Genomic DNA, 15,359 nt, shown 5'->3' with positions numbered 1-15,359 from the left:
AAAGAAATATACAATTTTTTTTTTGAGAGAGGGAAACATATATATATATATATATCGGTCCCTTGTCAAAGCACAAATAATTAATAAAAAGAGGCACACTGTATACATCTTATTACACTAATAACTACATACCTATACAGGCTCTTTGCAAAATCAATATTTCTTAATTTCACTTTGAATCGATTTGACACTTGAGTTCACAGTTTACATTTGTAAACCTTTCATTTTCTTTTTCTTCTTCTTCCTCTTCCTCTTCTTCTTCTTCTTCTTCTTCTTCTTCTTCTTCTTCTTCTTCTTCTTCTTCTTCTTCTTCTCCGTCTTCTTCTTCTTCTTCTTCTTCTTCTTCTTCTTCTTCTTCTTCTTCTTATTTTAGCGTATAATATGAGCACAAGAAGCAAGTCGGCTCTTAAATAAAACTAGTTGAAACGCTCATAGGTTTAATGGTTTTAATAATGTCTCTTCTTGGGTTATAAGTCACATTTTTAAAGAAAGTTATATAACGAGAAAGGTTGTGTTTGTTGGCGTTGGTGTCGCATGTAACTTTGCCAGGAGGGATCGAACACTTGACAGGCCGATATTTGTCTTTCCTCTGAGAGTAAACCACGCCCATCTATCTCTATCATGTGACCCTGTTGTCGACCGTTGATCGTCAGATGCATTCCTCATCGTAGCCGAAGTCGTTGTCGATGTCGCTGTCGCTCTGGCTTGCGATTGGTTGGTATATGATGACGCTATTAAGAGAGATCCATCATTCTTTCGTCCGGTCAACTTCAAAATGTCTGCTAGCAGACGACGAAAAACGTGATCGGAACCAATGACGTCATCAGGCGCACGGTCCAGGAAGGGATTTGTTTTGTTCTCCGTGTGGATGGTTGGTTCAAAGTTCTCCGTGTTTGTGACGTATACAAAAGTTGAAATGGAGACGATGGTTTCATTCAACTCGTCCTGCATAAACAATAATTGTGTTCAAGATGAACTTCCATATTGTTGTTGTTTATTTGTTTTCTCTCAGCCCCCCCCCTCCCCCACCCGTCTTTATTAAAAACAATGTTTGAACATCCATTTTAGCTGAGGCAATCGTAATGAATGAAATGAAGATGATTGTGAACACTTTGTCTCATAGGAGATTCTAGGACAACAAACTACCACATACTTCTACTTCTATGGTAATACTCATCAACGCCTGTTCAGCATCCAGATGAGGGTAAAGCATAGAGTTGTTATATTACAGCTCTATGCGGTACAGTTCCTAAAAAGGGAACTAAATTGTTTCAAGAGACAATTACATCCGAAAACTTCGCGTAGGATAACCACCACCTTTATCACGGACAACTACCATGACTAATTGCATTGTATTGGAAGGGGGAACGGTGTCTGGTGTAACTGTCCTATGGGTATAACTGTTTGATAACAATTATCACTTATTAGGCAGTGAGGTAGTGCATTTCTATTTTTAATATCTTATCAAGTACATTTTGTGACGAAATTAATTTCAGAATTAAAAAATGCCAAAGTTTTATTTTCGATTAAGAAACAGAAAATTTGATATTCGGCAAAGAGTCATCAGCCCCTATGGCGATATTATGCATGTACACTTATTTGCACTCTCATTGGGTATCACTTAAGCAAATTTATAAACCCGTTGTTGTTTTTTCTCACTAACTATAAGTTGCTGGCAATTTCAATTCGCAACAGTAGCAATATCATTTGTAATAAAAATGCACAGACAGAATTTAGATATATATTGAGAATTTAAAAAAATATATATTTGGTGGCTGTAGTCCGAATATTGGTAATTAGAAATTATTGGGATGGGGAATGCAGCCTGAATGCAGTCCTCTAAGCCCCCCCCCCCTCTCCTGTATATTTACAAAACACAAGCAGATTTCCTCATTGTTGTTATATGTGAAGGAGGGTGTTCAAATGCATGTCATTTCAAAATTCTTGGAGCAGGGACTGCAGCCCCTTTAGCCCACACACCGCCCCTCCGACTCGTTCATCCATGAATACAGTCAATGTAGATCAATCACCATTGACACCAACATTACTGACACCAATAACCATATAGACCTACAAGTCATGATACTTACAGCCATCGACGTTCCTTGAATGGGTCGAGGCATGGAACAGGGAATCCCTCCTAAACACATACAGATAGCCGTCAGGAAGAAAATATGTGACATAGACATATTTCGTCGTTGATTTCTCTTTCAGAACGCTTACGAAATGAGACACATTTCCATGTCAGAGGCAGGTCTGTTTGCTTTTTAAAAATTCAATTCACAAATTCGCTGGGAGCTCCTACTACCAAACATATCAGTAGATGTATTTACGAATTGTATTTGTGACGTCACGGCCAAAGTCACAGAGTGCTCCGATTGGTCGTGGCATAGTGCGGTTGCAATCACGGAGGAGAGGGGGGGGGGGGGGGGGGGTGTATGGAAGAGTAGCGGTGGTCTCACGAGGTGGATGATGTGCGAGTGAATGAAGCGTCCGAGCAGGGTAGGGTATGGGAAAGGATGGTATCATCCAACACAAACGTTCTCTTTACCTCTCCCTCTTTTTCTTCTTCTTTTTATTTATTAGGGAGTGGATAAGTTTCCTCTCCCTTAGCTAAATCATCATTATTGGGCGATACGAAGAGGATTACATTCAAACTCCCGGGTAAACAGTCGATGGACAGCCCTACAACTTTGTAAAGACTTATATTAGGAAATAAAACAAAAACCCTTGCCCGTGGCTCAACGTACTATGTTTTGGGGAGGGAAACTCAAAGAAGGCAACGGACTTGCACCCTCTTTTCGCCCCCACCCCTTTCGCTACCCTAGGTTAAAACATTATCATTTCTGTTGGCTGCTATATATCCTATGAATACTTCTTGACTGCGAATATGTTTGTGTAATAAAAAGAGGGAGAAAGAAAGAGAGAGAGAGAGAGATAGAGAGAGATAGAGAGAGATAGAGAGGTGGGTTGGGAAAGGAGTGGGCGGGAGAGGGGAGGAAGGTGATGGTGCGTCTTTGACTTATCAAACATGTTGGTGTTGGTTTGCCTCTCTAATAATCACCAGTGGCGTATCCGGATACATTTAATGGGGGGGGGGGAGGAGGGGGCAGTATTGTTTTGATCATCCTACGATAAAGTCCTGCCTGTACAATCAAACTGATAAAACCTGACAATTAAACATATAATATTGCTAGCAGAATAACATAATTATCCTCCAAACAAGAATTCAACAAACAAACAAACAGAGACACGTATTCTAACGATGTAAACAGGTAGCTTAGCCCCTACATTCCTATATACCCCCAGTTCTTTCGCAACCGAAGATAAAAGTCTACTTCACTTCTCTTATCTACATGAAGAATTTCAACATAGATATTCAGAAAACATCTTCAACGTATCTCTTGGCATGGCTCGCTATCCGGTTACAAATCAAAAATATTTACCTTATTTACCAAGCCGTTTCTCTTTACCCAGTCACCTCTGCGCTCAGTTTGTTTACATGTCTATGAGGGTTTTAAATGTTGTTCGTCGATACTACATGATGTGTTTGCTTATAGAACGAGGTACGCCATCTACGTGCGGAGGAGCATTTATCGATACAGAGAAAGGGGGCTGTAGGGTGGGAGGGGGGGGGGGTGTTGAAGAGGCCGCCCAAACCCGAAATCTTACCGCTGTAATGGCTACTCGATCATCTTCTGACATCTAATTTCCTTTAAGGTTACCGCCAATATCACATAAAACATGAAAAATCGATTTATGCCACTAAAATGGCAGAAACTACCGAGAACAATAATACCTATAGCACATGGACTGTGCTTTCCTTTTAAAGAAATCCGCATAATCATGGTACCGTGAAATTCTAAAGAAGGAGCCATAATACAAAATTCCCTCGAAAAGAGTAAGTTTATTTTACTTGAAGTTTCACCTCACCTCATTATACAGACAAGATTTATCTTTAAGACATCACAATGGTTAGATGAATATATTTATAAATAAGTTATTACAAAATGTATTACATGGTGCAGCCTTTACATCGTCTCAACACTTTCATCATTGTGTGTAATTTGTTATTGTGTAAACATGTCCGCATATAGTTCACAATAATACAATCTTACCTTTTTCTTTTTAACTGTTCGTATGATTATCAAAAAAAAAAAACAGAAATTGGAAAAAAGGTCCAAATAATTCGGTATTCTTCGAACATGTATATCTACAGTTATTTGATAATAAACACGTTTGTTGTCACTTTATATCAATCATCATTGTCGAATATTCAATGGTTGACGTGAAGACGAAACCCAGAAGTATCTTAAATAAGTTAAAGTGATTACACTGTTGTACATAAAGCTAGAATTAGTTTTCTTTACCTCTTGTCATGAAATGATAGTGAGAATATTAATTAATCAGTCTCTACGAATCTTTACTGAGATTGATCGATACATTTTTGAGAAAATAAATCGTTATCATCAAGACAAAATCATATCGTCACAATCATGTCATGAAAAGAGGTAACACAAATTATTCCAACTTCATGAACAAATGTGTACGTCGATGCACCAAAGTTACAAATAATGTTAAGCACAGTTTCCGACTTATAGCCAATTAGAAGGGTGGTGTCGACTTTTTTCTAGTGGATACTACCACATCGTGCAACCGTCCAACTTTTAGCCAATCAGGAAGGACGTTTTAGCCGTCTCCTACAGAGAGGAATACTGATTGGTCAATACCACATCACAAGGCATCAAATATGGAAGCCCATTGAAATAGTTCCTCAAGCATGTTCGGAGGGTGGCGGGTTTATAAGTTATAAGAACCGGGATAAGAACACAGTTTAACAATGTTTTTCACAGGTTTGACCGCGTTCACACTGCTTGAATAATCCACTTAATCTACTTGATAAAAGCTAGGAGCATAAAGCAGTTCATGTCGCCGTCCGTCACACAACAAAACACGCCCTGATCTTCCGGGGCCACTTCACTTATGATGAGATCCGAAGTAAGAATCGAAGTGTTGAAACGCACGAAGACTCTCTTTTTCGGATCTGGAGAAATGAAAAAAGATTAAGAGAAGATCGGAAATTACGGGGACAAGTAGGCCATACTTTAAAAAGTATCAAGTAGGACGACTCCCATCAAGGACAATTAACCCCGGATTACGAAGCGGACCCCAAAACGGTTTTTCCATATTTAGCTGCACCGGGGAAATTTTGTCCGATGGGGTAGTGATCCGACTTAGCAGCCCCGGGTGAAAGACGCAGTACTGTTTTAAAATCATCATGTTAACTCAATCTTGTAGTATTATACGTAATGACTCACCATCAGTAACTACGACGCCGTATTTGGTGTCGTACCAGCTCGGCTGTCCACCGCCAGCTCGGATGTTCTGGCAAGACATGGTCATCTCCTGACCGACTCGGACACTCATCAGCTGCGTACTGGGCTGTAGTACGATAGGACGAACTGGTACAAACAAAACCGGAAAAGCCACAACATAACATTTTTATGAAAATATAACATTCACTCAAGAAAAGAGTAACCTTAATGGTTAAATATTTAAACAATGACAATTGAGATGCACATGCTAGAATAGTCCCAAGCCGTATCCGGTCAACTTGGACACTTTTATAAACCATTTTCCGTTTCGCTTGTTAAATGTGGTGTCCCTTTTGCTTGTGTTTATCCTATAGTAAACAAGAGATAATACCAACTAAAAACCCCTCTTAAGCGGGACTGCACTATTTGTAGATACTTGCGCCCTCTATACAACCAACAAAGTGTAAGTGGTACCCGTTGATCCCCATGCCCCCTTTTCTTATGTTAATTGAGAGCTGACTTTATGAGATAACCACCTGCCAGTGACCACGCAGGGAGGTCGAATCCCTCCTGGCCAAACCAGTACAGATAGGCATTACAAGATTGGAACTGGCAATTTCCTCTGTGTGAATTTATATCTACCGTTAGAATTTTTAGAAACGCGCTTCTTATGCGCAGAAGATGTGGACGTACGTTTTGTGCAGCCGCGCAAAGGTATAGGCAAAGGTTCCATCAGCGTCATTTTGACCATTACCAGAAGTGGGTTATTGATGTGCACAACAGCTTCGAGAAAATATAACGTCCCTCGACAAAAATATAACTCTCCTCGAGGATCTCAAACGTTATATTGCCCCTTTACTTTAGGTAGTCAATATCTGTATAATATTATTTACAGCACATGTTTTGTATGTTATTACCAAAGAATAAATTCAGTCAGTCACTCAATTGTGTCTGAAAGTAAAGTTTAAAAGAGAACGGGTTTCCTTGCATTATTTGAATACAAGGAAATTGCTTACGTTTAAATTTCACGGATTTGTAATTCATGCAAAGTTCTATACGGAATTTGATGTTGGCTGCAAAAGGGATACACAACCTTTAATGAATATTAATCGGATTTTTATGATACTAATTTTCACATGAACTTGATCTCATACAAGATCATTTATCGTATTGATTTAAAATTGCCTGTCATATCTCTACTTCAAGTTTATTCCAAGTTTATTCAATTATTTCCATAAATCTTAAACAATTTTAATATATTAAGTGCAAAACATAATACAATTAAAAACACAATTATAAATGTCACATGCAGATTACAACATCTTAATAACGATTACACAATATAGCCTGTATCATCATAATATGAATGAGAAACAAATATTCTTGTTTGTTTCAAACTAAAGAGAGAGTATGTGTGTGTGTGTGGGGGGGGGGGACCCATAAGAGAAGCGAAGCTTGTAATACTACAGGCCCCCTTAAATAATTTACTTACAAATATACAAGAAAGGGTGACTAATGAATAAGAGATAAAAGGAAAGAATGAGGACAGGAGTAAAATGAGGATGATGTGCAGTTAGAAGAAAAACTCCCTTTAAACTCAGTAGAGCGTCCGCCTCACAACCAGGAGGTCGTGGGTTCGAACCCCGGCCGCGTCATATCAAAAGACGTTAAAAGATGGGAGTTGTTGCTACCTTGTTTGGCGTTCAACAATAAGGGATAGAGCAACGTCGATCTGGCGCTGCTCAGTGCCTGCCGGGCTCACGATTAATTGGGCAAAAAGAATTTCCGTTTCGGTTTAATAAAATTTGGAGTGGACTATTAGGCTATTATTATTATATTTATTTTATTTTTTTATTTTTTTTTTTAAATTTATACTTCGTGTAAATGATCTTCCCATCTGTCCGTATTGTTTTGTTACTCTACAGTGCATGTATGATACGAAATTGATTTTGATGCAAAGGTGGAAGAGAAAACTTTTAAACTTATCAATCCCAATCCATCTTCGATTGGACAGGCGCTACGGTATAGGCCAACTACCTTCCTTTTGTATTTATAATACATCGTGAAGGCATACCCCCCCCCCCCCCCCCGTAATATTCTTCCGGGAATCCCACCGGCCTTCCCACAATGAATGAAAAAGAAACTCTTTTTTTTTCTCCCCATTTTTCGTTTCTCAATCGGAGAGGGCGTTTCGGTTCCCTACGGTTCTTACCTTTGATAGTGAGATGGTGCTCGACAGTAGTGACTGTATCCTTGCCTTTTCTTCCTACCGCCGCACACGCCCAGGACCCTTCATCCCCCTTCTCTATCTTATGGATAGTCAGATGAAGATGGCTGGTTTCTGGGTGAGTCTTTACCGAAATACGCTGATCACCCTGGTCATTCAAATGAATAAAGATGGAAAGTCATTGTGACTGCGATTTAGCCGATTGCATTACATCGTTAATGCCTCAATATGACTTTCGGCAAATTCAGAAGTTTTCTCGCAAAATGAACAAATTTGACGATACCCCTGACGTTTTTTTGTTAATTTAAAAAAAATCTAAAAATCGGGTGAGCTTATTTTCCTTGCTTTTGCCTATTTTCATGTCGAAAAATGAGATGTGACCCCTTCTTTCAAATTTATTTTAGCGATGCTCCAAATGCGAGTACGAGCTATTGCTGGTAGTGGTACCATTCAAATCAAAATTATCTAGAGTGGAGGGGATGCATCAGCCTTTTAGCGACTACTCCATACTCCATATTTTGCAACGAAAATAAATCATAATGTTACTAAAACTAAGGATTATTAGACGATGTCAGCTGAGAACGTGGAGTCGAAGGCTATAGTGAAATGAAGCATAAGATCGCAGAACTTGGAGAGATTAGTTACAATCATTGACTGTGGTCAATCAACCTGTCATTTGATAGATCACAATTAATGATTATATAACTGAAACTGATTTTCTATTTACCTCATTTGCTTCTTCCACATGTCTGCCATTTCTCCACCAGGACAGCTTTCCATCCCCTCGCATCACGTGACACACGAACGTCACTTCCTGTCCATGTTCCCGCGTCTCTCTCTGTCCCTCGTTGAGTCCCGGTGGGACAATAACCGTCAACCTCGCCCTTGTTTCTGCTCTCCCCGCTTGGTTGCTTGCCTCACACGAGAACTCGCCGACGTCCGCTTCCACCAGTTCGTATACGGTCAGGTACTCGCCGCTCGGGGAGATACCGTATTTGGACTCCGTGGAGTCGATTGGTTTCCGAGAGCTGTCGTACCACCGGTATTGTGGCTTCGGATAGCCATCGGCTACACATCGGAACATGGCCACCTGGCCCTCGATACCTTCAAAGTCTTGAGGCTGAGCTTGAAACTTTGGCTCCACTATCCAAAGAAATAGAAGAGATATCGAAAATGAAATTGGGAAAATATTAACGAGTATTTTAATTACATGGTGTCCATAAAAGTGGAGATGATTTCGTAAGTTTGAAAGTCAGTCTCTCCAAAAAAATATGATCTTTACATAAATAGGCGTAGATATGGTTAATCAAATCCTGAATGGACTCCAAGAAACGGTCAATACCTAAATAAATGGAAAACCTGTGTTTTTTTTTTGTGTAATTGCTTCGTAGGCATTTTGTTTGCTGCTGTCTTCATTTGTGGGTTGTTTTGTTTTATTTGTTAGCACATCTTTATATATACATCAGTTTACTGTTTGTTGTTGTTGGCAGATACGGATCAAGGGGAGAAAATAGGCCAAAGGGGGGGGGGGGGGAGGGGTGTTGAGTAAAAAATAAAATAAAATAGAGCTCCATACCCCCACCTGTTGAGCCCCAACAGAACAAAATATTGCTCACCACCCCCCCCCCCCCCCCCCGCTTATTCGGCCGGTCGAGGCGCCGCTAAATATTTTCTCATGAATTGGGCCCCTTCCCTCGCTGCCGGCTGGCTCCGCCCCTGGTTGTTAGGGGGGGGGGGGGGTCACGGGTGTTCTTTCCTTAAATTCAATATTGATTTTTGTTCCACTTACCTATCACCGTCATTTTCGCTGGCTCTGAGGCGACGTGTTCAGACGGGAGATTGGCCGCCAGTTCGCAGTGGTATTTGCCCGCATCTCCGGGCTGGACATCTGCGATATGCAGTTCGTATGAACCTCTCGTCTCGTTGACGCTGATAGATATCCGCGACTTTTCAGGCGATACGATAAATCTATCAATCGCCAACGCGTAGATCGCGTCTTTGACCCAGGTCAAGGTGACCGGATGCTGGGTCGCGAAGCAGGCGAAGGTCACCGATTTACCTGAAACGATAGTGGCGTCACTGGGGTCGACGTGAAGCTGCTGTTTGACTGTCATGGAGGACACAACAATAGGTTATTATTCAAAATGTACCAAAGTAAAGCTAGTCATATTAAACTTTTGATATACAAATTGAATTAAAATTAAAATTCCCAATAAACGAAGAAAAGGTTTACAATATCAAATTGCTCTCACCTCAGCATTCTTGTGGGGTTTTATGTGCGCTTCACATACCCCTTGTGAGGCATTTTTACTTTGTGGGGTATTTTTTCAGGACCCCACAGAGTAAAGTCTTTCAAATGACTGTATATTTGGTGTCCTATGCCCTGCGGGGCATTAGAAGTGGTACCCCATAAATGACTTTTTGTGAGCGTGTGCTAAAACTTGCACACTTTTTTATGGTAACATCGTAAGCACACCGCCGGGTTGTTATCGCCAGGTTGTACATACCCCACTAGTAGGGGACCACAAGGTATATCTGGAACGCACAGAAATACCCCACAATCAGGTGCCCCACAAAGGCCCTGATGTGAGAATGCGTGTGTTTGTATTTGTGTATGTGTGTGGGTGGATGGGGTGTGAGCGTGTGTGTCTGTGTACAGAAGTGGGAACAAGTAAAGTTTTCATGAACTTTTTACTCTGGACTATTGTGGCTATTGTAGCCTCGTTTAAATGATTTTGTTTATAATGTTTTAAATGGATTGTTTCTGTTTGTCTGTCGCTCCAATTTGGGGGTATTCTGAGGAGGCTAGGAACAGTGTGTGGTGGAAGTGTGGTGGTGGTGTGTGTGTCGCATGATTAGGAGGGGGGGGGGGGGTAGTAGTGTGTTTGGTTGGATGGGGTTATTTGTTTTATGTTACAACTGATTTCATTTTTGTTTTCATCAATTGTAAAATTCATGTAATGTAAATGTTTTGAATTCATGTCAAGGAAAAACAACGCTACTTTATTTCTAAAGATTAATTTGTATTGTTTGGAATCAATAAAAAAGAACTTTTGAAAAAAAGAAAAAAGGTGTACGTGTGTGTGCTTTAGGTAGGCCTTTGTCAATTTATTGGATCGCGGTTACAACACTTAAAGGGTAATTACACCCTGATATTAAATTTGTTTTAAACGTGAAAGTTTGAGAAAAATCGGACAACAAATAAGAAAGGTATGAATCTGTCAAAATCATGAAAATGATGAAATCTGTGAGACAAATTGGCAATGCAGTCAGAATGTTATGATGTCATCCTTTTACAACTTACCACTGATCTGAATGACAGAATGACCCAAAATCTCAATTTTTCTGAATGTTAATGAAATAGTGCACCTATCTTTTATGAGGATGCATGAAAGAACATATTTCCGTGATATATGATATCGAGATGGGCACGAAGTAAATATATCTTTTGATCAAAAGGGAATTTCATGACATTTCTTGCATTCAACAAAGGATAAAATGTGAGTCGATGACGTCATTAAGAGATCACATTGCCAATATGACTCACAGATTTGAAGTATTTTAAAAGTCCATAACTTTCTTATTTATTGTCCGATCATTTTCAAATTTTCACTGTATTTGTTCTTCCTATTTTTCGCCTAATATTAAAACAAACTTATTACCAGGTTGGAATTTCCCTTTGAATTCTCTAATGAGTATTGGTATAGAAATGCAATATATACTGACAGTGCACCAATCAGCATTACGTCCCCCTCCCTACTACATTCACATGGAAACATTTATATCATTCCAACACATTGGAGTATTTATAATAATTTTCTACAAACCTCATATAATACTAGTAGACCTATGTATATGAATAAAAACATATATATGGTAGCGAAAATGTTGCCTTTATAATCATATTACCGGTATGTAGATGTGCAATTTACAGTGTATTATGAATTCAGTAGGCTTTTAATGATGCATTATGAATAATAATAGACGGGAGCTTACCTAAAGATGGTGTATCCTGGGCCGATAGCAGCTGGAGCCTTAAAATAACCAGACAACATATCTCAATCACTGTATGTAGCGTCACCATCTTGCTATTTATACGCTGAGAACCATCAGACGAAATGTATAATGACCTTGATTAATTTGGGCATAAACCAATTAAATAAATACAAACTGAATCTTTCCTCGCAGATATGAAAAAGAATATGTCAGAATGCATTAAAACACACTTGCTGTTTCTTAAATGAAAGCGGGTTAAAAACGTTAGATAGATGAGTACGGTATGAAATTAATGGTTATAAACTGAACGATAAAGTGAAATTAATATACCAGGCAACCACATTTGGAGAGAGATTTATCGACTTTTAACACGTGGAAGTACATTTCACACGATCGCATCCTAGTCTAAAATCTGCAACTGAATTCGTTTATTTGAAATTTTGAACAAAAAACTTGGGATATATTCGTTTAAAGATCATTATCAATATGTTTAAGTTAATGATATTAAATAAATTTTGTTCCAAAGGAACACGCAAGTAGAGATAGAGCCATTTATGTAAGAGACTAAAGCACGTAACGACCCATGTGAATCGTAAAGGGTCTGAATAGAGACTAGGGAGTAGTCTGTGGCCACTTGTTGACACGTATGGTGTAATTGCATAGCGCAGATTGTATCATTGATCAGTGAATGCAAATATTATACTAACCTTTTCTGCACTCAAGTGCAGACGGCAGCTTGCGTGCTATATTTACATTTTTTTCTCGATAAAACGATGGCATAGAAATGGTAGGTTTATATACATTTTTAGCCCGTTCACTAATTCACGTTTTGATTTAATGACATATTTTTACCTAATCGATAACGCCAGTATAATACCAGGGAGGTGTTCTGATAATATTAATGATGTATGTAATAAACGTAGTCTACACAGTCACCTTTATTTATCATAACATTGCTAAATTTTGTATTTTTTTAAGCGTGTGAAAAATCAATTTGTCCCGATTTCTCTTTCTTGAAGATGTGACATTGCGTGACTCGGTAACATTGTTCAAGATTGGATGAAAAAATTGTGTGGTCCCAAAAAAGTAACATTCATATTCCTTGTACTGTACTAACCAGGCGCGTACGAAGGGGGGGGGGGGGGTCGAACCCTTCTCCTTTTTTATGTGTGTGTTTGGAGGGGAAAAAACCCTCAAATTTTGTTTAAATAAAACTATTAAAAAAAAAAATTGTTTTGGTGCTAAAGGGTGACCGAAAAAGGATGACCTAACCCCCCCCCCCCTCCCCCCTCCCCCCTCCCCCCTCCCCCCCCCCCCCCCCAACAGAACGAAATATCGGTCGGCCAAATTTTCGGGACAATAAAACAAAAACAAACATTTATCTTACCCCCCCCCCCCCCGGCTGGCTGAGTCGTTGCGAAATTTTTCATCAAATCGGCGCGATTTTCAAATCTTTAACCCCCCCCCCCCCTCGAAAAAAATCCTGCGCCTACGCCCCTGGTACTAGCCCTCCAACATGCAAAATATCCTGAAAAAAATTCTCAATCCACCGTTTTTCCATGAAAACACAACATAAGAAAGGCTTTTAAAAATATGTCAACGCTTGAATGTCTGGAATGGTATAAAGAGCCAATTCTTTGCTTTGTGACGATTTAAATTCACCTACAACTCTAATTAAATTGTAATAATATACTTGGGAGAATTAAGGAATCGATCAGATCAGTTTTTCCCAATTTTTTATCTTTAATAATCGTTTGTTTTCACTCAAACTTTCAGATTATCTTTAAATATACATCTAGCATTTAAGTCACTACCTTAGCATCATTTCTCTCTCATCTGAACAATGTTACCAAGTCCCTTTAAAGGGATAGTTGAGTTCTGTTGCAGAGGGCGCTACACAAAATACATTTTTGTGAGATAATGAAAAACTGAGTGTCAAATTTGAAAGAACATACAATTTAAATGACAAAGTCATCTTTGTTTGATCAAAATCGGTTCAGAGTCGGTTGAAATATCGACAACGATTTATGCCGATGTTGGCTTTTATTGTTGGAATTTTATTACGCACATCCAGCCGGCCCATGTATTGTTATTTTTAATCAAATAATTAATTAACGGTCACCGTATTTTTTTTTAAAGTGGAGCTGAACTGGTATGATCGTATTGGCTACATTATACACATTTTGGGGTCTAAAATTACCTTCATAGCAATTTTCAAAGTTCAAGGTTCAAGGTTCATTTTATTTCTTTCTTTCACAACATTTTTACATATAATAATAGAACAAAAAACAGCATAAGAAAAAACAATTTAAGTGCAATTTTAAGTCGATATATAATCCAAATGAAAGAAAGTGGAGACCTTAGAAAAGCTGGGCTTGTAAGAGCAAGGTCCCCAATCCATATCACATAATCCATCAATTTTTCACTTTTTAAAATGTTTCAAATTTATCAAAACTACGCATGATTAAATATGGGGGAAATATTTACAAAAGGGATAGCTTGAAATTTGAAAAGGAGAGGATGAAAATATATACAAAGGAATCGAGAGGAAAAAAGCAAACTGGAACGAGAAAAACAACAAAACAGAGAAAAACAGAGAAAGAAGAATGTTATATATATATATATATATATATAGGGGAAAATGGTATTTGGTGTAAAGAAAAAGAAAAATAGAAGAGAGGAGGGGGGGGGGGGGGGGGGGGGGGAGAGAGAGAGAATGTGAAATGCTGACATTTATATTGAATAATCAAACATAACAAAAACAAAAAGATAATGCACGTTATCAATAACAATTGACAAATTATTACCTAATATCATTTCTGGTGATATAATTTTTACGTTAATTGTCGACATAGTTACTCAATAAATGTAATTTCAATTTGCGTTTAAAAACAAAGACACTGACAGATCTAGTTACATTGATAGGAAGTGAGTTCCAAGATTTGGGACCAGTACAAGCCAGCGTCTTCAGAGCAAAAGCAGTTCTTACACGTGGAATATGAAGTGCAGTTGCCTGCCTTGTATTGAAGCTATGAATTTGATTGTTCTTTCGAAATATTTGTACTAACGCATTTGGGAGAGTACCATTTTCAAAACCATACATAATTGCGCCTAACTGTATAAAGTAAATGTCTTCAACCTTCAAAAGCTTATTACTGTAGAACAAAACATTAGTATGAGCACGAAAAGGTTCTAAAAGGGCACTAGAAACTATGGGCGTGTCCATGCTTCACTTTTTCTGGCCAGAATCAGGCATCTGTTACGCGTTTAGTTTAAAACACGGTTGCGTCCATGCTTACTTTTGTAGAATCACCGAAAAACGGCGATCACGATCGCCGATCGTAAACTCACAAAAAGATGCGTTTACAATTTGTAAACGCATTTAAATGGGGTCAACGCACTGACCTCTAGTGGGTCTACGTAGCATGCACAGTGAAGGTTTGCGAATCCAGCTGGAAGACCAATTAAGGCCACACACGGAGAATTGCCTCGATGAGCCAGAGAAGTAAGCATGAACAGTACACCGTGGAACTGCGATCACGATGAGCGTTTACGATGAGCGTTTCAGATCGCTCATTCTACCTTCAAAATCAAGCATGAACGCTCCCATAGATAAGAATAAGAACAATAACCATGAGCAATCTGAAGGCATTTGCGGTCTGAAAACAGAACTCAACTATCCCTTTAACACAAGGGGAGTCAGAAATAATTGGATGAATTTAGTTTAATGAAGGTAGGCCTACATACATTTATTAATTAACGTCATCACTTAAAGACGTTGTACCTTTCATAATAAACTTGTTTATTTTTAAGTGTCCATC

General features: G+C 38.8%; 2 protein-coding genes across 2 annotated transcripts; both read right to left on the bottom strand.

The window, feature by feature from the left end:
• Nucleotides 1-329: 329 nt before the first annotated feature.
• LOC100892115 lies at nt 330-2,350 on the bottom strand. Its single transcript, XM_003731276.3, has 2 exons — nt 2,091-2,350; nt 330-945 (listed from the first exon to the last, which is right to left on the bottom strand). Exons 1-2 carry the CDS (start codon nt 2,187-2,189, stop codon nt 493-495), a joined length of 552 nt encoding a protein of 183 aa, XP_003731324.2. The 5' UTR covers nt 2,190-2,350; the 3' UTR covers nt 330-492.
• A 1,537-nt stretch (nt 2,351-3,887) lies between these two features.
• LOC588194 (hemicentin-1) lies at nt 3,888-12,566 on the bottom strand. Its single transcript, XM_030998244.1, has 6 exons — nt 11,539-12,566; nt 9,332-9,649; nt 8,270-8,685; nt 7,528-7,690; nt 5,319-5,462; nt 3,888-5,044 (listed from the first exon to the last, which is right to left on the bottom strand). Exons 1-6 carry the CDS (start codon nt 11,624-11,626, stop codon nt 4,893-4,895), a joined length of 1,281 nt encoding a protein of 426 aa, XP_030854104.1. The 5' UTR covers nt 11,627-12,566; the 3' UTR covers nt 3,888-4,892.
• Between the last annotated feature and the right edge of the window lie 2,793 nt (nt 12,567-15,359).

Source organism: Strongylocentrotus purpuratus, unplaced genomic scaffold, assembly GCF_000002235.5.
Source record: "Strongylocentrotus purpuratus isolate Spur 01 unplaced genomic scaffold, Spur_5.0 spur5_scaffold_4, whole genome shotgun sequence".
NCBI lineage: Eukaryota > Metazoa > Echinodermata > Echinoidea > Camarodonta > Strongylocentrotidae > Strongylocentrotus > Strongylocentrotus purpuratus.
This window is presented reverse-complemented; position numbering and strand designations above follow the sequence as displayed.